Source organism: Paecilomyces variotii (genome assembly GCF_004022145.1).
Source record: "Paecilomyces variotii strain CBS 101075 chromosome Unknown C8Q69scaffold_6, whole genome shotgun sequence".
NCBI lineage: Eukaryota > Fungi > Ascomycota > Eurotiomycetes > Eurotiales > Thermoascaceae > Paecilomyces > Paecilomyces variotii.
In genome coordinates this window covers 533,844-555,469 of record NW_021167145.1, presented here as the reverse complement: position 1 = coordinate 555,469, position 21,626 = coordinate 533,844, and the positions used below count along the sequence as shown (strand labels likewise).

Genomic DNA, 21,626 nt, shown 5'->3' with positions numbered 1-21,626 from the left:
GTTTCGCTCGATTGCAGCAATTGGCTGAGCTATATAGAATTCTTCAATATTATGAATTATACGCGTCATGATCTTATAGATAAGCTCTTTTATAATGCGGTGCTATTCCAATTCAGGGACTTTTCATATACTGTGTCCAGTGTTCCTAGAGAACAGCAACAGCAACAACTACCAGCACAATGGGTTAGTAATACATGTCATCCTTTATCTGGTTCGTCTCTAATAATTAAATCAGACAAAATTATTGTGAATCACCCGGTGAGAGTTAAGGGGGCCGCTAAGAGCGAGCAGGTGTGTACTACTTATTATCTAAAATGCAACCCTTATTATCTAGATTTTGAGTAAACGCCCTATTGTGTCTAAAGATTAATCTGCTAACTATATCTTTCTGATAAATAGCAGCAGGAATAGCTGCAACAGCAGTTGCCGCTGCCGCTGTGCAGCCCCTCTCAGCCTCCTTGGCCGCTCACCGGGGAGGTAAGATAAAGAAAACCAATAAGTTTAAATTTATATGCTGATATATAATAGCTGAGCATGAGGCAGCGGAAGAGGAAGCGCCGCGAGGAATTTGTCCTTGAGGCCACCCGCAAGCAAGTAAGTTTATGAGACTTTTATAGAATAATTACCTGTATTAACTATCATAGGTTCGTGCAGAATATGCTGCCGAACTTGCCTCCAAAGGTATTGCTGTCCCGTCGGAAGAGGACACTGAGCAGATGCAGCTGGATAAGCCAAAGAAGAACCCAACTCCTGGCCAGTGGCGAGAGATGCGATATGTGAACGAGCCAGGGTATGTCATGAACCTGGAATATGGGCAGCACTTTGGTTATGTGACGTGGGAAAATTATCTGAAATAGTTACCGTCGCAGAAAATGATCCTACTAACTATCGCTTGGGCTATCTTTGATCTCTCGACAGCTATGGAAGCTATGCTTAAGCTGTGTATGATTATATTCGACCCAATTTTGTTACTGAAACTGATTGTATATGGACTAGGGAATTAAAGGACTAGATCACCCAGAATACAATCAGACACGACCACCCCAACGAGGACTGATATTATCCCTTCTCTTCCTCCGACACCTCAACGCATAATAGTATTGCGCCATAAAGATGATCAGAGCGATAACACTACTGAGCCCCTGCCCTGTTCTAATTCTTTGGGTTCTGTAGAGTCAAATTCATCGACCAAACATTCAGAAAGAGCTAAAAGATCACCATGAGTTGAACTTCAACAACTACCTACCACTTAATCACTGACACTGACACTGTCACTGTCACGGTCGCGACGACACTATCGAGACGATGGAAACCGACACTGCAGAAGCGTTCGCGATGGAACCAGACAGCGCTCTGGAATCAGAGGATGACAACACTCCCATCGAGGAGCGAGACTCATTTTTGCCCGTCGATCAGTTCACCGAAGCCATGGGACTTTCAAGCGTATGAGTATTAACCTAAACGATATTTCTGTTAATTACGAGGTGCAAATGCTTTTCGAGAAGGACACATTCCCTAGAGGACCTTTTGTGCCTTCCATTGGCTGAAGATGGCATACGTCGTGGTATCTATTGCAACTTTGCTGCTAGTGCCAGTCAGCCAAATACATTATATAATGCATATGTGAAGCGGATCAGCATTTATAATCTTATAGCAGAGAAGTCCGAGGCATTAATATTTCTCCAGCGTGCTAAGGTGTCGGATGACGACGGCAAAGACGAAGAGTACAATGACACTAAAGGGACCTCAGAAGACGAATATGAGAATCCTGACATGAGTTCAGACAGCGAGGAGCTCGATGAGGGAGACATAGAACTTATCAACGCCGAGAACGTGCGAGTTATCATGAAAAATGCGGGGCCATCAGCGGAGGAAGTCACCCACAATGTCCGCAATGACACTAAATATCACCTTCTGAAAGCAGATCAGACTTATAAGAAAAGCTTCCACTATAGGCAACTTTGCAGACAAGATGTTGAGGTGAACTTTCGGAACTCTTTATGATTCTCCTCAATACTTACCGTCACTCGGGCTATACTAGCAAATGGGCTACCGCCTTTTCATACGAAATAGTCAGCAAGATAAGAGAGTCTTTGGGCATTCCAGCTTTATCATGGAGTGGAATGAATGCAGCCTGGACTTTACGCCAGAGGTTTTGCAATGTATCGGCCAAGTCGTTATCTGTGTGCTGTAACCCTTCGTGCACTCAGATGACATATACTCTGTCTGGACTCCCTGAGAGAGAGACAAGGTACTGTCGCCAAACAGGAGAACCCGGTAACCCGCTATTTAGGACCGTACCTATACGGTTTCTGTTCCCGATATCAGAAACGCTACTAATTACTTCCTAAACAAAAGGTTCTAGCAAGGTTCGAGAGCCGTGCGCATACTCATAAAGAAGCTGGTGAAGATGCTTCCTGAACAATATGTCAGAGACTAGAGTCTCAGTTCCCTGGACACAACGCGACGACTACTGCTGGCAATAAGTTCTCTTATAGCCAAAAGTTCCACGTTTATGATACTAGCTTGGGGGGCAAGAACTGCCCCGATGAATACCTCTAGACAGACAAGGCTTGCCTTGTCACTAAGGGCGAGGCTATTAGAAACACCGAATGGGACGGCACTGGGCAGAACAAAAAGAGGAAGGCAAACTGAGCCAAATCGGACGGAAAAACCACCGAGTCGCCATACCAGTATTTAGCTATTCCTTTCTAGAAATATGTCCAGAGTCCTGGTGGAAATGGCAGTTTCGACAGCACTGCACAACGTCCAATCGAAAGATCGGGACGATCGCGAATCAAACATTGGAAATGTGGTTGATTTCGAAAGCGGCACTTCTCAACTCCTCAATGTCGGTGAGGAACAGGTTCTCGCCAGCGGAAAGAAGTTCAACGAGTGGGTAGAAACGGCTGCTAAGACGTCTGCTTATGATTCCAATTTATACTTACCAAACTGCCACCTTCCCACTCCTCAACCATTGACCCAGAGCCAGCGGCGAGCTGGGGTTAGACCGTGAGGCTAACCTATACTCTGAGGTATCAATCGCGAGCAAAGTAAAACCAAGCAAGGTGAGTTTTTGAGTGCCCGACCTTAATAAGTGCCTCATATCTTCTCGTGGTGCCCCCTGTGGGGTAGGTGTAAAAGTCTTGCGTATAGCAAGCCCCTACCCTCCAAAATGAGGATCTCCAGTCATACTGTGAAATCTTAGACCCCTAACCTTTCCTAAAATCAGATCCCAATCTCACCGAAGCGAAAATGGGCAAGGGGAGCAGCAAGCAAGGGTCACGGACAGAGGGGTCTTATTTGTTCGTGAAACCGCGAGAGGCTGTGTACTTAGATGCGATCCTCAGTCACTCCACGTTCAGAACAGACTAGCGATAATTCATTAAAGACGATATTACAGAAAGGAGTATTTCGTGCCCTCATAAAGTAGAGATGACCTCGTAGCAGAACCAGAGAATGCTTGGGGTTATCATTGTCGGCCGATGGTTTCTCCGACGAATGAAAGCCAAGGCGAAACCGGTGCTTCTCATCAACTGCAGGAAGCACAATGGAGAGGCGACTCTTCTATGTCTTGAGGGAACGATGTCATTCGTTTCCTCTTCCCTCACGACCCTCATTTCATCTGCGTATCGTCTCCGCGATTTCAAGTATAGGACTAAGCAAGCGTGGCATAGTTGATTCCTGCTCTCCTTCAGAACCGCAGGTCTACCCTAGTTCAGGGTGGGATAGCATCGATCCTTCCTTACTTGTTGAAGAGGAATCAATTCCTACTTACAGACCTGAAAAGTTCTATCCGGTCCACATCGGGGAGATCTTCAATCATAAATATCAAGTAGTTGGCAAGTTGGGTTATGGATCCAGCGCAACTGTGTGGCTATGTCGCGACTTATCGTAAGGATACCTACCTATTTCCACTTCATTTATTCAAACTAACAGGACAGCGACCACCGTTATATAACATTAAAAATTTACACAGCATCAACATCTGTGACCCGCGAGATCGAGGTTTACAAACATCTCCGGACTATCCAGTCTAACCACGCCGGTCTGCTGTGCTTACGATCGTTGATCGACAACTTTCAGATCCAGAGCCCCTACGGACATGGTGTTCACACTTGTCTTGTGCATCCACCTCTCGGGATCAGTCTTAGCCAGCTCACCCCGCTACTCCCAGATAGGGTCATGAGTAGCGCAATGGTGAGAACTACCATTCGGAACATCCTTGCCGCTCTTGACTTCCTCCACACGGAAGCACGGGTTATACACACTGGTTGGTACTAATTCATTCAAAAAACCGTCACCATATTATGGTGAGCTAAAAGACAGGAAGTTATAACTAATGGTACAGATCTCCAACCAAATAATATTCTCCTAGGTATCAAGGATGGCTCGATTCTTCTCAAATATGAGCAAGCAGAATTTGAAACGCCTGTGCCTCGAAAGACCCTCGAGGACCGTACTATTTACCTCTCACGGCCGCTCCCCATCTCATATGGGACGCCTGTTCTTTGTGATTTAGGTGAGGCTCGACTCGGCACAGACCAGCAACGGGGCGATATTATGCCAGACATCTATCGAGCACCGGAAGTTGTCTTGAACATGACTTGGGATTACAAAGTTGATATCTGGAATGTTGGAATGTTGGTAAGATAATTGTCCATGGAGCGAATCGGTATTCAAACCCGTCCTGAAGCTGATAATGGCCGAGATCTGGGATCTGTTCGAGCATCGCCACCTTTTTAGTGCTCGGGATCCCGAAGGTAAATTAGATGATGGGTATCATCTTGCGGAAATGCAAGCAGTTCTAGGGAGTCCCCCTCCTGAGTTTCTCGCTCGGAGCGAAACGGGTCTCCAGTTTTGGGATACAACCGGTTTGTGCAATTCTCCCTCCCTCGAATTTTTCTACGTAAATGCGGATGCGATTTCGCAGAGCTAACGATTTTTGAATCCATATGGTCAGGTAATTGGAAAGGTGTAACTCCCCTTCCGGATTATAACCTGGAAACTCTGGAAGAAAGACTCGAAAGTGACGAAAAGGACGACTTTCTGCGTTTCCTCCGACGAATGTTGTGTTGGATACCCGAAGAACGAGCCACCGCAGAGGAACTTCTATTTGATCCATGGTTAATGCATGGCCTCTTCAAGTGAACCAGGTATGACTGTCTTCAAGGCTGCCAGCAGTCGGAACTTTGCTTTCCGGCAGGCGCCTTCAAGTCTCACTAAGATTAGCCAATTTGGGATGTGGCTGATACCGCCTGGATACGATAAGAATAATGGATTATCGTTGGCAGACAATGCGATTAGCAAGCATCCGAACGTCTAGACCGTGGCTATTCTATGAAATTTACACTTGGCTGGTCCTCGTTGTTTATTTCAATGTATTGATGTGATCGGATAATAGTATATACAAAGCTTCGATATGAAATTGCGTCGAACATCATCAAACCGTAACAAGATTAACATCAATGTTCGAAGAGGAGACAGTCCTGAGGACTATCTCTTCCTATACCCATGTGGCCTCGCGATTCCTGCCGGTATAATTGCTTCAAGGAGTTTCTGGAGGAGAAAGAAGACCCGTGGTTGTATTCTTCGAAGCAGATATAGCAGAACGCCCGGGGGTGCTCTTTGTTTGAGCACGCGATGGAATACCTGCTTTTTGCAGGTGACGGCCCTGGCTGGTCCTCTTGCTGTGTTGCAACCACGCAGCAAGGTCTACCTTCGCCTTCGACGGATTAGCCGACACTGTTGTCGAAGCCTTGACTCTCTTCTTGGCCGGCTGATCCTTGCTTTCCTTCTCCGACGCAATCCTGCGCTTCTTTTGAGCAAGCGCTTTATCCAGAGGCATTCCTGGGAATTCTTTCTCTAGCTCCAGGGCTTTGCGCGTCGCCACCACGAGTGGCTCTCCAGGAAACAGAACGACAGGATTATCCGCTTCCAGGCCACCGTTCTTCCGTCTGACGGTGCCCTTTTGTTCCGTTGTTCCATGAACAACCCCATAGTTTCCAGGCCGCGCGCCCAAGGCACTGCCCGATTGCGACTCATACGCTCCGAACTCATTGAAAGAGAGTCGCTCGTATTTCCCAGTATAAGGATTCCAAACAGGCGGATTCTTTCCATCTCCGTGTCCGAGAAAGCGAGATCTGTTATATTCCGGTTCGGTCTCATAGTCAATGGACGAGATTCGTCTCTTAGACTCCGCGGAAATAGTCATTTTGGCCCGTTTGTTCTTGTGAACGGCATCATATCCCTTGTGGAAAGGGGTCATGTCTCGAAGTTTGACTGGGGAGCAGTTTCGTTTCGTCACTGGCCTCGCTGCGGGTTTGCGAGGGACGTATTTGCCAGTGGCCTCGTCGAAGATGGGAAGGCCTGCTGAAAATGGTATGCAGCGTTCCTTCTCTGGGGCTTTGTTCTGTACCATTTTCGTGGTGATGTATATTCTTGATAGATTGTCAGTGGTGGAAGTCAGAGAAGATGTAGAAATATATGGTAGCCAAAAGAGTAGAAGCCTCGTATAGTAGAATGGAGGGATGTAATAGATATAATGCGCCAGATAGGAGATGGTAGATATATAATATCTGTCGCGAATAATAGGATGCACGTTGCTATTCAGTGCTGTAGATAGGAGAGTAATTCACTTACACTATATCAGTGGATGAATGATGTCTCAATATATCTGCTGATGCCCAGAATAGATCAACAAGCTAGTAAGAAATGTGATGATAATGCAATGATGAGTATAAGATGCGGCTATATGCTATTGAAGTGGAGATGCAATGTAGTCCAGATTGTAGATAGAAAGATGTTTTGTATAAAGGAGAAAACCCACAATGCAGTCGAAAGCTGAGCATATATAGTCCTGCTCATAAAAACATTGGGATCTACAGTTAGAGTTCCATGGAAAGTGAAATATACGGGACCGTATTGGGCATAGTCCCTAGACTGGGTATGGCAATAATGGCGCCTAGATAGTTCTGCCTACAGGTGATGTATAGCTAAGCGAAATTATGTCCAATATAATTGCGCTTCTCGGTCTACAGGTAGAAGACCGGATCCCGGTGCGACCTGGTATTGAATGACTATTCTGGTCTTTGACTGTGTTCAGAGGGAATGCGCTAAATAGTGACATAAAGTGATGAAATGCATTGAATTGGATAGTTTCCAACGAAACTCATGTTTCTCCACTTCAATCAGCATCAGCCGCGCTCTTGGAGCTGATAACTACCGCGCAGAACCAGGTTCACAGGGCTCTGAATATTCAGCAACTATAGACATATCGGTGTATATCTCTTAGCTACCTCCTCGGGTGCTTGGCAGTCTTCGAATCTCTTCGCCATCCACAGGAAATGCCGGTTGTAGGTATGCAAGCAACTTATATTGATTCTCAGGGCGCAAACACATATTAAAGAGACACTATACTGGGTCCTGTTACATGAGTTGCTGGAAAGTATCAAATTGTATTACATTGTGGACGCGGGGGAGGGTCTGCCCCAAGATTGAAATGTACAATGTCAATACGCTAGGATTTCTTCACTAGCAGTTCGGGAGAAGGTTTTGCAACTATAAAAGATTCCCTTAACCTAGTGCTCGAAAATGTCAGAAGACTAAGAAAACCTCTCTGCTTCAGAATGAGGTAACTGAGGGCAGAACAACGAATGTAGTAGAACCCAGTGAGGATAACACATAAACCACTAGAGGATATACCGAGTAACCATATAAGGAATCACTGCGTTAGAGTCTCTGTAAGCACCATTCCAGATCCACGCTACACAGTCAGGCTGGGTAGAATGGAATACTCCGTCACATTAGACTTGACCTTTCCGTAAGCATCGCGCACTGTGAGAACTCTCGGGGGACCGTCATCTCCAAAGAGTGGTGTAACATGGCCAGTTTCCAGCTCCTTTTTCACCTTTGCACTCATTTCATCCCATGGATCTCGGGTATCTGCTTCGGCATCGAAGGGGTACAGCCACCGATTCTAAGCAGCTCGTCAGAAGACAATCTAATTAGAAGAAAGCCATTGATTCCTACCTTAATCTTGATGTCGTCAGGATCGAGCTGTTCTCCGTCCCTTAGAAGTTTGAGGGCGTTGTGCCATCGATTCCGCAAGTCCTCTCCCGAAAGTTGCGACTGTCGAACACGGTCAAAACGGAGCTTCTCATATACTCTTGTCTGTGAATAATCAGAAACCATCCTGAAGGATGATGATGATATTAATACATACTGCTAACGGCACGTTTCCTTTCCCTGCTAGTGTCAAACACAATGCTAGAACAGCACCACTCTCGGTCGCCTGAGATGCACCCTGAGCACTAGTTGGAAGGTGAGGATGACAACTATCACCTAACAGTGCGATCTTCCCGCTCTTGCTAACCCATGTCGGGAGAGGAGCACGATAACAAATCTTCCAGTCGAGGCAACTGGGGGTAACATTAATAGCGGACGTGATTGTAGGGTCCCAATCCTTGACCAGGCTTCGGACATCATTCATGTTCCCAGGCTGGAACCAGCTTTCCTTGATGTCTTCAGTGTCCTTATGAGTTATAATCCAGTTGAACTCCCCACCGTCTCTCAGTGTATTCTGCACCAAGTGCATGTCTTCTCCAATCCAGATATTGACGCAGTCACGGTTCAGGATGGGTTGGCATTCTGGAACATCTTTCAAGATATCACCCTTCAAGAAGGCCCGATAGCAAGCATAACCGGAACTCTTTGGAGCATCACTGAAGCCAAGAACAAGCTCCCTTGCCCGAGACTTGATCCCATCCGCACCGACAATAAGATCAGCATAGAAAGTCCGTCCATCTTTGAGTGTGATACTAGGAGCATCTTCATCGTAAGAGATGACTTCATGTCCCATGTTGATGGTCATTCCCAATTCTTCCACGCGGTCGATGAAGCAGACATGGTAGTCGCCGCGATGTCCGATATATCCTGCCATGTCCTGGCAGAGAATTAGACAAGCGAACTAATTCAGCTATTTCGTCCCAGCTCCCTCACCATTAACGGCTGTGTCACCAGGATTTTCCCATCGTTCCACCTGCGGATATTCATGTTCGGATTCTTATTTCCAATGGCGACGAGCTGCTCCCGCAATCCCCATCTCTCCAACAATTTGAGAGCATTTTCACCAAGTCCCAAACTGTCACCTAACCGGAAGAATTCGCGTACCTTTTCGAATATCAGAACCTCGAGTCCCTGGTGGTGCATTGCCATCGCACATGCTAGGCCACCCAGTCCGGCACCGACGATGATGACTCGTTGGCGGTCATCTGAAGGTCGTTCTGTCAACATTGTGTCTCTAATAATCCAGGAAACGTAACTAGTTTAGAAGCGGTAATTCAGAGAGCCTCATACTTACATTGTCTTCTATTTATTCTTATCTGGCAGTATAACACCCGGGGTAGTTTACCGGCTATTATTGACCGACTGTGTAATACAAAGGGCTCTGAAGTTAATATTCTGGAATCTGGTTTCTCCGCGCCAGAATATATCCCCGGGTGATCGCAGGACTCATCAGCATGTTCCGCAGAAAATGTAGGTAATTGATTTGGTGCCGATAAGGCAAATGCATTTGCATTCTAGCTACACTGGGTGGTCTGCACGAAGATAGCATTTACTATTGAGAATCAACTACCGGAATAAAACTAGCAAAGATTAGAAGATAAAATCAAGATCATATTAACCAATTGCACGCAGAAACTATCACCACTATAAAAGCTATACACAGGGAAAAAAGAAGAACAAGAAGAAAAGCATCACGCCTGACCTGGTTGAAAATACGTCGTGGGAATCATCTCGTCCGAAGGATTCGTATCCATTCTCCATGTCTCCAACGACAACCAATCTGGATCGGCTATCGGCGACGGCCAAGAATTAGATATCATCTCAGTTCTCTCCGAAGTACTAGTAGATACTACAGGGAGCGTATCTTCAACCTCACGATCAACACCCTGTATGATATGCAGCGTCCTCGCTGCACTGGACCAGATAGTGCTCATCATTCGGCAGCAGTCTGTACAATGGGTGAGAGCAGCCTGGGAGAAGAGGAGAGGGTACATTGAACGGTTGAAGAGATGCATTATCGTCGCGGTGAAAACATAGTAGTTAAGAAATGGAGGGGCAAAGTTTGCATTGTAAGAAGAGTTAAAACGCTGGACGAGGTTTGAGATGGCTACTGCAGCGGATGTCGCCGTGAATAAAGACGAATTCGTGCGAGGTTCGTCGGATATGTCTAGACTACAAAACAATCATGTTAGCGGAGAATAATGGCCATAAGGGGATATTGTGGCCTACAATGGACGGTGTAGCAAGACTTTACAGCTCCAGAACTGCGCGTGCAGTGCTATGACAGCCACGGGAATTTGGATTCCAGGCTCGTGTCGCACTGCCAGACACTCTGGTAGCTGAGACTCCCATACATCGAGGTCCCGTTCAAAATCTTTCAGTTTTTCTTGGCTTTCTGGTCTAGTGCCGACAGAATAGAAGGCTTTGTGAATCCGACCTTGTATCAGGGCTAGCAGCTAGTCAGTATCGACTCGCTATAATCAAGCGGAAGCACCTACATAACCGGATAACTTCCTTGAAGCAGGTTACATAAACATCCCTCGCACCGTGAAGTATATCCTCGGGGAGTTTGGTGTCAAAATCGTCTTCATGAATACCGCAAGGGCGGCCTTGCCACGCTGAGATATATCTGTCAAGGACGAAGATGCCCCACCAGATTGAACGTCGTATCTGCATCTCAATCAAAGGCATGTTCTTGAAGCAGGCCACGTTCTTCCAGATGGAAGGATCCCTGTGAAGTCCTAGGTCTTGAGCCTAAGTCTATATTAGCAGCAGCGCCCCAAAGTCCATAGTATATCTAACCATTCTGATGGCATTTCCCACATACATCCAGCTGCTCGATCCGCCTGTACCTATCTCACGATAAGCCATCAAGAGAATGGCTAGGCAGATGTGGAGGGTACTTTGTTCTGCTATAAATTAGACGAATCCAAAGACCATGTTGGAGCACGGCTGCGTACTATGTTGAGCAATAAGGCTCTCTGCTCTAGTCGCATAAGCATCCCCCGGGTCGCTGTCTTCTTGCGGTTCATAGCTCTCTACGAATCTTGCTGAGAGAGAAAACATCGCCAGAAGCAGAACTTGGGGTATACGGCGCTCAAGCTGATCGAGTGCGGACCGCCCCATACGAGGGATCTTTTTCCGGTCTTTATTCAGCTGGAAGAGAAAGGTTTCTCTGTGGATTATAGGGAATGACGGATGGATATGGTTCCAATAGGCCCTGTGATACGTCAGAACAAGCTGGACAAAATACCAAGGGGATACAGACTCCAGTAGTTTGTCTTGTACATGAAGATTGGGAAGGATGCCACCGACTACCGCATCAGCGGCTGATACTATGTCGTCTTCCGTTCGGAAAATCGTCCGCTTGCTGCGAGGCCAGAAGCCGGGATTGGCGAATTGCCAAAACGGAGATGCAAATATACGAGAAGAAGTGATGAGATGCAGCCCCGAAGTTGGTCCATGGTATCTCATCGTCATGTTCTCATCTATGGAGAGGTATCCGAGCACCGTCGAACGCTCCGTTCGACCATCTTCAACTTCCGATGCAGAGACAAGTCTCTGATTTGATTCAGCTGGCTGAACATCTTCTTCTCTCGCCTGACGCTTCACACGATGACCAATAGAGTCTGGCGTGCCATATCTAGGAGCATTCGCTTGGAGCCCTGTGATAATATTCTCAAGGCTGGAAAGTCTCTGCTCAAGGGTATTAACATACCCCTTAGGCGGTCCTCTTTTCTTTACCGTACGAAGAAAAGTACAGGGCACTTCCAGGAACTTGCAATTCTCACACGTCCTTGAATCCGGCCTCAGCAAGCATTTCGACTTTGATTTCGAGCCTGCATGATATTAGCGGGTCCGGTTCTCAACTAAAGGTTTCACCGCGGTGACATACAATTATCACACGCTCTAGTCACCTTTTCGGCATTTTGCGACCCACGCCTCGCAGGAGTGATCGGCGTGTCGTTTGTATGAGGCTCAGTATCAATATTTTCTGCCATGCAGCCGGATCAAAGAGGTCTTTTTTGAGCGGAAATATCGTCTTTACAGCACAGCATAGATGCTGCAATACCCTGGAACTGGTCTACGTGGGGTGATCCGGGGAAGGCATGCTAAGACATTATGGCTAAATGGTTTCTGGGGGAAAAAGCGGAGATGTGGAGAAGAAGGAAGAGGAGGGGATCATGGATGCCTCGGGTGGTTGGTGGTTTATGCGCGGTCGTTTACATTTCCCCGAATGCTCAGACCGGGGGATGGGGGATCTCCGTACTGGTGTAGAAGAGTGAACTCGGTAATCTGGTACTTTCCCGAGAGCACCAGATTGGCTATGAGAAAGGATAAGTGAAGCTTTATTCCTGCCAGAAGGCAAGTGCTGGAATCTCAGCTAACAGGCACTCACTAGGATCTAAACTGCTATGGCCTCGAAGCATACTTAATGCCCAGCAGGCTATCCAGCCTCCCCCGTCCTTTCAGATTCTCGCCACTCTGGCATTAAGTTAGTCAACGTCTACTAGAAGAGGCAACAGCTCCCTCGTCTCATTGTACTCCAATCGGACAGTGTCTTTAGTGACAGCGCGCAAGGGCGAGCTGCCGGCGCTTCCACCAGAGTCAAAACGCGAAAAGTCCTATGCAACTATTGACGAAATGTAAAAGATACTGGGCTCAAAATATGTCGTCCTAAATGACAGTGTTGGATATACTCCATACGGTATGATGACAAGATCAGTTTTATGAATATAGTACCGGAGCTCATTTGATGGGGATAAGTGTTTGTTTCACCACCTAGTAAATACCACATATTGATGTTTATAAACTAGGTCCTCCTGCCAAACGGCGAGGTTATCAAAACCAGAATGGGAGCATTGCCAGGCCCCAATGGCACAGATAATCCAACCTGGAGAGCTTTCCAGTATGGATACGCACTTACAGTCAATCCAATTTTGGCATTATGACGAAGATGGGGTTCTGGTTGATGCCTCAAACTGACTTTCATGGTCACCTTCCGAAATGGTGACGACTTCGGGGAGATCGTAGAGACCATAAAACCGTTGATGATGAAGAAGATCCTTCGAGATCTGACATGTTATCCAGGAACTAGCTGTCACAGGAAAAAAGGGAGGTATTTTACCGGCGTTCAAGCCAGATCCCGGGAAGTTATTCGCCATACACATTAACGATGCCTTGCGGTGGCTGCTATTGGGTTTCTATGGCGAGATACAATGCACGACTAGTATCTTGTCGAGCTAGACAGACATTCTAAACAGGAAGTCTATACGGGACGCAGAAACAAATCCAGGACACGCTCGAAACGGTCGAGAAAGAATTCTACACGATTCACGGCGCCCACTTCCTCTTCCCAGATGACGTTCCTGAAGACCATTACCTGGATTCTCCGGTACAAGTCTGTTCAGGGGTCGCATAAATCAAGGAACTGGAAGAAGAATGCAGGTCATCTCTTCTTCGTGCCAATCTGCCCGACAGGACGGGAAGATGTGAAGAAAAATTCTGGATATCGGCACCCGTTTTCATGCAGAATAGGGATTCGACCTGTTTCCGACTTACTGCATCGCCAACAGAGAGATGCACCTTGTTGTCAACATTGTCTGCGGTGGTAACGAGGATGACAAACTCAAAGCAGTTGCGGCGATTCGCAAAATGATCGATGAATGCGCAAAGGCTGGCTACGGAGAATATCGAACCCATACCCTGCTTGCAGATCAGGTAGCGCACATGTACGGCTGGAACAACCAAGCAATGCTCAAATTCCATGAAGCAATCAAGGACAGCTTGGATACCAACGACCTTGCTCCCGGGCGCAACGGTATATGGCGGAACAGATACAGAAAAGCCCATACAGCGATAATAGACAACATTGGCCCCGAAGACTTGATCCAGACTCTCATCTGCTGATAGCAAGCGACATTTACGGAATGAATTTACTGTTCAGAAAGCAAAAGATTTTTGAGAAAATAAGTTCCATTGAATAGATATGTAGACGAAAGATCCGGATTATCCATCAACCAACGCACTTTCCCTCATCATATACTCATTTATCGGAAATTCCGAAATTATCCAATGAGATATCGATTACCCTATTACTCTTCTTGATGTTAGCAAGATCACTTCAAAATTGACATGAAGCAAACGTAGTTGGGAGATTTGAGTCAGAAGTCCATTAAGATCATTGAAGTGACACCGTAAGGCGCCACTTCTGACATAAGAGGTACCAGAAATAAAAAGTAAAAAGGTGTTGTATCATCATAGTGTTTTGCAGAAGGCGACGAGCAGCAGGGAAAAGTGACTAACCTTGACTGAATACCCTGTAGGCAGTACACACTATGAGTAAGTTTGAATAGGAGATCGACCTTCATGCTCTCTCATCATAGAGCAGACTCAGAACGTCGAAAAGATTTCATGTCTTGGGTACTTGGAGGGGGAAAACCGAAAAGATTGTGCTGTCTGGGAAGATAATAAACTCTTCGCGTCGGGAGATGGAAAAACGTTGCAGCGGGCCCACCGAGTCACCTGACCCACAACCTGGCTCGCCGGGACGCACACTGAGTATCAGCGGAATCTCTAATTGTTCGAATTTCCTTTTTGCTCCCGACCTCCGTCCAGCGCAAAGATCACCACCGTCGACAAGTTCACCCTCACGACAACCAATTCAAAATGGGTCGCCTTCACTCCAAGGGAAAGGGAATTGCTTCCTCTGCCATCCCCTACTCTCGCAACCCCCCAGCATGGCTCAAGACCACTCCCGACCAGGTTGTTGAGCAGAGTACGTTTCGGCCGATTCGATATTGAAAGGACAGTGATATTGATGTTTTTCTTTTTTTCGCAGTTTCCAAGCTGGCCAAGAAGGGTGTTACCCCCTCTCAGATCGGTGTTATCCTCCGTGACAGCCACGGAATTGCCCAGGTCAAGGTCGTCACCGGTATGTTCATGCCCTGTCCGATATAAAATCGGGGGAAAAAAAATGGGACATGGCTTCTAACATGCGACTGCAACAGGAAACAAGATCCTCCGTATCCTCAAGTCCAACGGTACGACACCACTCGCACTCCCTATCGTATCGATAGGATGAAGGAGAAAGGCAGAAAAGGTGGAGCTAGGAAGGCTTGATTGCACTGGCGCATAATCTCCCACGATCAAGACTTTCCAGTTTCTATCCTTGGAATGCCTTCGCTCGAATTCAATATACAAAATAGAGTCCTGCAGAAATGCAACTCTATCCATATGCCTCTGCTTGGTCAAGAAATAGGCTGACAGAGAGATTTTGAATGTAACAGGCCTCGCTCCCGAGATCCCCGAGGACCTTTACTTCCTGATCAAGAAGGTGAGGATTATATTAGAAACCCTTTTCATTTCCAGATAGATTCAAGTGCTAATTCGTTTCTTCAGGCCGTTGCCGTCCGCAAGCACCTTGAGCGCAACCGCAAGGACAAGGACAGCAAGTTCCGTCTCATTCTGATCGAGTCCCGTATCCACCGTCTGTCTCGCTACTACAAGACCGTCGGTGTCCTCCCCCCCACCTGGAGATACGAGAGCGCCACCGCCAGCACCCTGGTCGCGTAAAGGGGTTTCCTTTTCGACTTTCGACTTTGCAGCGTGGTTATTCTTTGTCTGGAGGGATTTGTCCACTTCTGGCAAGGAGGTTTTCCCATACCCCATGAAGAGGTAGTCTTGTCAGATCCTTGGTTTCGCTTAGGCGGACAACGAGGGTTTTTTCGAAGGCATCCAGGCCCGGGGATCCCCTTGGCTTGGAATGAACAAAAGTTATGACATGGTAGTCTAGCCTTTTCTACGGAAAACAAAATGGAACTTGTACGACATATTCTTCAGACTCATGTAGTTCTCTTAAACTTCCGAGTAGGGATCAGATGTATTGTAGTTGAATGACCTATTTAATCACCCTAACCTCCTTCGCAACCGCATTACACAACTCAACCTTGACGCCCGCGCCCATAAGCACATGTATCCACAACCGCTGCGTATCACTCAACCGATCATTTTCCGACTTTACTTCCGCAAACATAACCTCTTCCCTCTCGACATTCCACAGGAAGAGATCGGGAATCCCCCCTCCCCGCTGCTGATACTCTTGCGCCATGACTTTACAGATCGTCGCCAGGGCCTCGCCGCGGAAACACCGCACGATCTCGACTAGATCGTCGAGCTCGAATGACCAGTCAATGCCAATGGCGCAGGTCTGGTTGGGGAATTCGCGTGCGTGTATATCTTGGATGATGCGTTCGGCGGCGCCGTTGGAGATCTCTGCGAGGCGGTGATTTATCTCAGATGCGCGGGATGGATAGAATGCGTCGGTGTGGAGGTCTAGTGGACAGGTCTGGAATGGGGTTTGGAAGACGTTGGGGACGTAGGAGAAGATGATGTCGTAGAAGAGGTATCCGAACTAGATGGCTGGTTAGCGGTGTGTCAATAAGATCAGGGAGATGCTCTACCTACCAAAGTGCGCACGATGCCTCCTTCAGAATGATAGCCTTTCCAGCCATGTTCCTTATACCAGTTCAGACACATAGTCTCCACTCTACATTCACCTCCGTCCATTTGCTCGTCGACCCATGCGGTAGGTCGGCCCCTCTTCGAGAGCGGCTCGCCGCCCGTCTTCAAGAAAGAGGTATTTGCTGGGGATTCGTCCTTCTCCAGACGGATACCCTCTATGACACGCTCTTCTGGCTTCGCTAGCATGACGTGTCCGAAATCATGCTGCTCTCTTTTAACCACTTTCAAGGACCGTTCTAACTTGGTGATCCTCTTTTGCAGATCGTAGTGGTATATAATATGACAGTCAGGATCCTCAAGGCCCTCTTCGCAGGTCCTTAAGGCTATTCGCTTCCAGTGCTTTTTCTGAGCTTCTTCATTGCGTCCTTCCGAGGGCGTCAGAGCCCAGAGATAATGTTCTTCCAAGAGAGCTTTTCTCTGATACCAGCCCCCGCGTCTAGCAGAATGGAACAGACGCTGGTCGAGCAATTCCGTCAAAAGTTCGTGTTCCCTCTTGTGCTCTTTGAACCGCCCAAGAGGTTGTAGACCCTTGTGGATAATCCGCGTGTAAACCCAAGCTGGGGAGAAGCGACGTAGGTATGCTCCTTCACCGGTCCCGTACACGCTCTCCTGTTTTCGCTGCTCCAGATCAAGTAGATGCTTCCATCGAGGATATACCTTCTCACAGAGATCCCTGATCGTCTGCAGTCGCTCGAGGGTTGGCGTGCCATTGAATTCTAGAATATTGTCGATCCGAAACTGGGTCCGTAGCGCAGCCTCGAACTCCAGGAGTGCCCCCCTAGAAGGGAAAATGGCACTGGAGCGAGACACGATGTATTCCGGAAAGTTCTTGCGCGATATCTTTGCCAGGATAATTGTCGTGAGGGACTTTTCGGTCCATTCTTCGGATCGATAGAACACCAGATGAACGCGTTCGAAGAGCCGAAGAGGAGCAGATGACAGCCTGATACAATCTCCAGTATGATCAAGGATCTTCCTCGTGAAATGAGAATCTCTGTTCGAGCCTCCACCCTCAGTCCGGTCAGCAGTCCAATCAAGTCCCCCTTGGGTCTGACTCGCTTGACGTAAAGCTGTGACAAGTTCATTTTTGTTCTTTCCTTGAACCTTGGCTTCTCTCGCCAGGCCCTTGAGCTCTTCAAGCAGTAGCAATGAAGAAGCTTCTTCAAGCGTTGTTATATCCTCAGTCCCCTCAGCAAATCTGAAAGAGTCCCCCAAAACCGAGCCTTCTGGAGGCTCAAGCTCAGCAGGGTTGTCACTCTTAATCCTGGACCGCGCTGGGAGACTGCGGGTGCGCTGTAGATCTGCCACAGCGGCAGGTAGATCTGTTACATCGTCGTAGTGGCCAAGGCGGTTCAACCGGTGCCATGCATAAGTCTTGCGAAGGAAGAGCCGCACGTACCTGTCATCAAGAATCAGCAACAAAAACCTCCCACAAATATTTAATGACCAGGAAACGGAAAACCAAGAGAAAAGAATACAAAGCACAGTCAAGAACATACAAATACTGCGCCTCATACGACAGCTCCTTCCACTGATTGAATACCTCCATCTCAGCCTCGTCGAATAGATGCGCTTCCTCCTCTAACACTGTTTCTAGTGCAAGGTTGAATGCATCGACATATATGGAGCTCTTTCCCTTCAGCCATTTTCGTTCTCCGAATCTTTGGCGTAGACCAAGTTCGCCATCCTGCGCTTGGGAGGCTTCATACTTCTCAATGGCAGCTTTATCCGTTGCAATCTCAGGTAAAGACGTTTCCAGCTCCGTCTGGCTGCTTGGTAATAGAGCCTCAGGGTCGTCAATGGCAGGTAATTCCGGGTATGAAATCAGGCCCAGATCTGAGACCTCGCGCGGCGGAGTAGTAGTAGTAAGTGGGGTCTGGTCCTTATCCTGGGAATTAATGGTGTCTGATTCCTGTCGACTCGGAGGAATAGAGACGACTTCATCTTGCGCAGCCGTTTTCACCCGTTTTGCTGATGGGCGTTGAATATCCCAAAAGTCAAGAAGAGACATACCAGAAGGAAGCGCCTGAGCATTATTCCTAGCCAGAGAGAGACAATCTAGCCTGGAGAAGAAAAGAACTGCACGTCCACTCCTTTGCCTCGATTGTTTTGAGAGATATATAGAGCCCAACTCATCCAAAGAATCAAATAGTAGTCAATTACCCAAACAACATGGCGGAATAATAAATCCCCTCCAGCTGCAGCCTCGAACCAGATCGCCAAATTGACGCCTCAGACGTGCCCTGAGCAACGCGTAGTCACCTGACCTTGTGTCTTTTTCTCTTTCGCCTTGAAAGATTAATCAGCAATAATGATGATTTATTTTGCACTGTTTGCACCTGACCCTGGGAATTCCAATCAGGAAACTCTCGACCCCTGCCTAGTAAGTAATTCAGGGAATCAGATAAGCAGAAGTCAAATCGTCCTAGTAACTAACAACAACGCCTCATTATTATTAGCAGCCATCATATCAAATATTAATGCACTTTTCTCAGTAAAATTCCCCAATCAATAATGGCGGACAATAATAATACCCCAAGACACACGGCCCAGCAGCTAAGCGCCGCTGATCTCCACTCGCACGCCGGCGGCAGTGGAGAGCTCCAGCCCCAGCTTCCGCGAGAAGCTCCGCCTGCGGTGGCCGCAAACTCTCCGATGCAGCAGAGCAACTTCAGTGTATGCGAAATTTAAAAGAAAAAGCGTTGTTTTCTTTTTTTTCTTTATTTCTTTATTCTTTGTGCTCATTGATCGTGTTGTGTTGTTTTTCTTTCTACTTTCCCCCGTTCCTGAGAATCGGTCTTCTCGGGTTTCTTTTTCCCTCATTCTCACACAACCAACTTCTTCTTTTTCCTTTGAGTCGCGCGCATATTCTGACATAGAATCTCTATCTCGTTGAAAGTCGCGACCTTCGCAAACACAACCACAACCACAACCGCATACTCAGTCGTCCTCCTCGTCCTCCTCCCTTCCGCAACCTCCATTCCTCCAGACACCACAACTCAGCGTACCTAACCCCACGACAAACACGAACCATACTTCAGACAAGATGGACGGCAGCGCAGTCCCCGTGCAGGACACCAAGAGCGCCGCCGAGGCTACCGTGCCAGGAGCTGGAGCTGGAGCCGGAGCTGGGGGCAATACTCTCGCCGCGGCATCTTCCTCGACTGCCGCAAATGCGGGCACTCCCCAGGTTCGTGCTGGAGGAGCGCCTGTTCGTGTGTTCATGAACGAGAAGATCGCGCCTTATCTTCTGGAAGGGATGAAAGTCGTTGTGAGAGATCAGTATGTCATCTCGTCTACTACTGCCCCCCGCTTTGGGGTCTCAATTGAAAGACTCGAGCGACTGTCTCAATACTTGCGCCTGGGTTCCATTGTTGATCGATCACGGTTGGTTACTGACACTTCTACATTATAGGCCGCCAGACCCCCTTCGCGTGTTAGGCGAATTTCTCATCCAGAAAAGCAAAGAGGTCGAAGGCAATGGCCCCGCGGGTAACAAATCCACCGAATAAATATGGCCTAAATCCGAACTTGGGAAGACCTCCCGAATTACGCTTCATGACCTTTTGTTGGGGGAGGGGGGACACACAATGAATGTCGATATGGTTTTCAGCTTTTGCCAGGGCGCCAGATACTATGGAACTTCCTTCTTATTCTGGGTATGACCAGGAAAGTTACTCTTGACTACAGTCCCCTGAGCAACCTCATCTCGCGTGCGCTCGTGATTGATCAGTTGGATTTCCATAGCACCACCACTGATGGAGAGGCCGACTGGACGTTTACCGCGCAGTGGGTACGAGGATATTTCGAAACGGTGTTTGCCGTCAGACATTGGCTAGAATGCCACAGCAACTAGTGAAGAGGGAGTACCGTCCGCTTACCGGATCCCTGACCCAGGCATCAGAGACACGATTAAGTCTAATCTAGTGAAACGAATACAAAAAGAGCCTTCACTATTTTCTTTCATTATGAAAACTGAAATATACGCAGTCACGGAAAGTCAGGATACCGCAAGCCAGTCCCAATGTTCCCGAGGACGTTCCTGAGTAGTTAGCCTGAGCGATGAACATCTACAGCGACTAAGATCATATGCCAGAATACCCCGTAGAAGATAGTAGCAATGAAGCCTCTTGAGAGTCGTCCGCGCAGAGCTCTCCGGCCCGACAGCAAATCAGGAAGATATCTCTTGGAATGAAGGGAAGTGTGGCAAGGAATTCACTGCGCTATCTCACATCAGCATCTCTTCTCATCGTTCCTTACCTCTTGCCAGCCCGGCCAAGCCGGAAAGGTACAGTGATGGATCGAAGCCTCCGTCGGAGTACGATGGTAGATAGAATCCGAATAGGTTGCTGGCATTGGATGCGATGCATGGGTTACAGGGGTCTGCATTGCATTTGGTGTACTATGGGCATGGCAACCTCTGCAAGACAGTGGCGAGACTACAAGACGAAGGCGACTAGGTCGGATCAGACAGACGATCTCCAAATTATCCCCCCTGGAGCTGAGGCGTTGTGGCCCCTGCGGGCAATTGGAACACATCTGCTGTTGGGTTGCTCTCGTCGAAGACGATCGAGTCGTTACGTGAGAAGACGCAATATGGCGAGAAAGCTGACTAGCGATAATGACCATGTCCGGAAGTTGTAACGTAGTAGTGCTGACCATGAGAGACAACCGAGGATTACAACGTAATAAGATGTACTTTTCCGCCGCCAAATATTCCGGAATCCGAGCGTAACAAAGAGAACATCATCCAGCGACCGAAAGGTGACGAAGCAGATTGTGTACAGTTGACTTGAGTCGATCGTGGCTGGTGACCTTTCGATATCGCCGAGAAACAGATAGACGCGAGTGCCGATTTTTTGAAAGCAATAAAAGAAAATGAGACGTGCGCGCTGCCGTAACGGAAAAGCTCCGAGCCAGCACGGGGAACCGTGAAAAGAAAAGGGCCATCTGGGAGGAATACAAAGAGGAAAGGAACACGATTAAGGGGCCAGGCGAAGGGGGCTTGGGGGATAAATCGTCATGCGAGATCATAC

At 47.7% G+C, this 21,626-nt stretch overlaps 9 protein-coding genes across 9 annotated transcripts; 5 read left to right on the top strand and 4 right to left on the bottom strand.

The window, feature by feature from the left end:
* The first annotated feature begins 3,473 nt into the window (after positions 1 to 3,473).
* C8Q69DRAFT_277907 (kinase domain protein) lies at positions 3,474 to 5,350 on the top strand. The gene is made up of 5 exons (XM_028626874.1): positions 3,474 to 3,894; positions 3,945 to 4,273; positions 4,352 to 4,647; positions 4,712 to 4,874; positions 4,964 to 5,350. Exons 1-5 carry the CDS (start codon positions 3,551 to 3,553, stop codon positions 5,149 to 5,151), a joined length of 1,320 nt encoding a protein of 439 aa, XP_028484647.1. The 5' UTR covers positions 3,474 to 3,550; the 3' UTR covers positions 5,152 to 5,350.
* C8Q69DRAFT_277905 (hypothetical protein) lies at positions 5,283 to 6,595 on the bottom strand. Its single transcript, XM_028626873.1, has one exon. The coding sequence runs from the start codon at positions 6,419 to 6,421 to the stop codon at positions 5,549 to 5,551; it is 873 nt and encodes a 290-aa protein (XP_028484646.1). The 5' UTR covers positions 6,422 to 6,595; the 3' UTR covers positions 5,283 to 5,548.
* Positions 6,596 to 7,382: 787 nt separating this feature from the next.
* On the bottom strand, positions 7,383 to 9,372 carry C8Q69DRAFT_468528 (putative monooxygenase). The gene is made up of 4 exons (XM_028630696.1): positions 9,001 to 9,372; positions 8,225 to 8,944; positions 8,032 to 8,172; positions 7,383 to 7,978 (listed from the first exon to the last, which is right to left on the bottom strand). The coding sequence occupies exons 1-4, from the start codon at positions 9,292 to 9,294 to the stop codon at positions 7,766 to 7,768; spliced, it is 1,368 nt and encodes a 455-aa protein (XP_028484645.1). The 5' UTR covers positions 9,295 to 9,372; the 3' UTR covers positions 7,383 to 7,765.
* Positions 9,373 to 9,636: 264 nt separating this feature from the next.
* Positions 9,637 to 12,275, bottom strand: C8Q69DRAFT_468523 (putative nitrogen assimilation transcription factor nit-4). The gene is made up of 7 exons (XM_028630695.1): positions 11,963 to 12,275; positions 11,336 to 11,906; positions 11,028 to 11,287; positions 10,870 to 10,976; positions 10,566 to 10,821; positions 10,297 to 10,516; positions 9,637 to 10,239 (listed from the first exon to the last, which is right to left on the bottom strand). Exons 1-7 carry the CDS (start codon positions 12,066 to 12,068, stop codon positions 9,759 to 9,761), a joined length of 2,001 nt encoding a protein of 666 aa, XP_028484644.1. The 5' UTR covers positions 12,069 to 12,275; the 3' UTR covers positions 9,637 to 9,758.
* Positions 12,276 to 13,647: 1,372 nt separating this feature from the next.
* On the top strand, positions 13,648 to 13,977 carry C8Q69DRAFT_444948 (hypothetical protein; the record flags this gene model as incomplete). Its single annotated transcript, XM_028629033.1, has 1 exon — positions 13,648 to 13,977. The coding sequence occupies one exon, from the start codon at positions 13,648 to 13,650 to the stop codon at positions 13,975 to 13,977; it is 330 nt and encodes a 109-aa protein (XP_028484643.1).
* Positions 13,978 to 14,579: 602 nt separating this feature from the next.
* C8Q69DRAFT_468513 (putative 40S ribosomal protein S13) lies at positions 14,580 to 15,920 on the top strand. The gene is made up of 5 exons (XM_028630694.1): positions 14,580 to 14,845; positions 14,909 to 15,001; positions 15,078 to 15,110; positions 15,357 to 15,403; positions 15,469 to 15,920. The coding sequence occupies exons 1-5, from the start codon at positions 14,737 to 14,739 to the stop codon at positions 15,640 to 15,642; spliced, it is 456 nt and encodes a 151-aa protein (XP_028484642.1). The 5' UTR covers positions 14,580 to 14,736; the 3' UTR covers positions 15,643 to 15,920.
* On the bottom strand, positions 15,919 to 18,789 carry C8Q69DRAFT_277791 (VRR-NUC domain-containing protein). The gene is made up of 3 exons (XM_028626872.1): positions 18,090 to 18,789; positions 16,534 to 17,989; positions 15,919 to 16,480 (listed from the first exon to the last, which is right to left on the bottom strand). The coding sequence occupies exons 1-3, from the start codon at positions 18,599 to 18,601 to the stop codon at positions 15,968 to 15,970; spliced, it is 2,481 nt and encodes an 826-aa protein (XP_028484641.1). The 5' UTR covers positions 18,602 to 18,789; the 3' UTR covers positions 15,919 to 15,967.
* Positions 18,790 to 19,104: 315 nt separating this feature from the next.
* On the top strand, positions 19,105 to 20,102 carry C8Q69DRAFT_444945 (hypothetical protein; the record flags this gene model as incomplete). Its single annotated transcript, XM_028629032.1, has 3 exons — positions 19,105 to 19,266; positions 19,490 to 19,872; positions 20,006 to 20,102. The coding sequence occupies 3 exons, from the start codon at positions 19,105 to 19,107 to the stop codon at positions 20,100 to 20,102; spliced, it is 642 nt and encodes a 213-aa protein (XP_028484640.1).
* Positions 20,103 to 20,601: 499 nt separating this feature from the next.
* C8Q69DRAFT_277656 (hypothetical protein) lies at positions 20,602 to 21,459 on the top strand. The gene has a single exon (XM_028626871.1). The coding sequence runs from the start codon at positions 20,782 to 20,784 to the stop codon at positions 21,232 to 21,234; it is 453 nt and encodes a 150-aa protein (XP_028484639.1). The 5' UTR covers positions 20,602 to 20,781; the 3' UTR covers positions 21,235 to 21,459.
* The last annotated feature ends 167 nt before the right edge of the window (positions 21,460 to 21,626 follow it).

Coding starts and splice junctions, on each gene's coding strand:
- C8Q69DRAFT_277907 (XM_028626874.1), top strand. CDS start 3,551: ATGGAGAGGCGACTCTTCTATGTCTTGAGGGAACGATGTCATTCGTTT. Junction 4,274..4,351: donor AGCACGGGTTATACACACTG/GTTGGTACTAAT, acceptor CTAATGGTACAG/ATCTCCAACCAAATAATATT. Junction 4,875..4,963: donor CCAGTTTTGGGATACAACCG/GTTTGTGCAATT, acceptor CCATATGGTCAG/GTAATTGGAAAGGTGTAACT.
- C8Q69DRAFT_277905 (XM_028626873.1), bottom strand. CDS start 6,421: ATGGTACAGAACAAAGCCCCAGAGAAGGAACGCTGCATACCATTTTCA.
- C8Q69DRAFT_468528 (XM_028630696.1), bottom strand. CDS start 9,294: ATGTTGACAGAACGACCTTCAGATGACCGCCAACGAGTCATCATCGTC. Junction 8,945..9,000: donor TGGTGACACAGCCGTTAATG/GTGAGGGAGCTG, acceptor ATTCTCTGCCAG/GACATGGCAGGATATATCGG. Junction 7,979..8,031: donor CTGACGACATCAAGATTAAG/GTAGGAATCAAT, acceptor CGAGCTGCTTAG/AATCGGTGGCTGTACCCCTT.
- C8Q69DRAFT_468523 (XM_028630695.1), bottom strand. CDS start 12,068: ATGGCAGAAAATATTGATACTGAGCCTCATACAAACGACACGCCGATC. Junction 11,907..11,962: donor GACTAGAGCGTGTGATAATT/GTATGTCACCGC, acceptor AATATCATGCAG/GCTCGAAATCAAAGTCGAAA. Junction 10,517..10,565: donor CAAGGAAGTTATCCGGTTAT/GTAGGTGCTTCC, acceptor ACTAGCTGCTAG/CCCTGATACAAGGTCGGATT.
- C8Q69DRAFT_468513 (XM_028630694.1), top strand. CDS start 14,737: ATGGGTCGCCTTCACTCCAAGGGAAAGGGAATTGCTTCCTCTGCCATC. Junction 15,002..15,077: donor CCAGGTCAAGGTCGTCACCG/GTATGTTCATGC, acceptor CGACTGCAACAG/GAAACAAGATCCTCCGTATC. Junction 15,111..15,356: donor CCGTATCCTCAAGTCCAACG/GTACGACACCAC, acceptor TGAATGTAACAG/GCCTCGCTCCCGAGATCCCC.
- C8Q69DRAFT_277791 (XM_028626872.1), bottom strand. CDS start 18,601: ATGTCTCTTCTTGACTTTTGGGATATTCAACGCCCATCAGCAAAACGG. Junction 17,990..18,089: donor TCGTATGAGGCGCAGTATTT/GTATGTTCTTGA, acceptor TCTTGATGACAG/GTACGTGCGGCTCTTCCTTC. Junction 16,481..16,533: donor GAGGCATCGTGCGCACTTTG/GTAGGTAGAGCA, acceptor CCAGCCATCTAG/TTCGGATACCTCTTCTACGA.
- C8Q69DRAFT_277656 (XM_028626871.1), top strand. CDS start 20,782: ATGAAGGGAAGTGTGGCAAGGAATTCACTGCGCTATCTCACATCAGCA.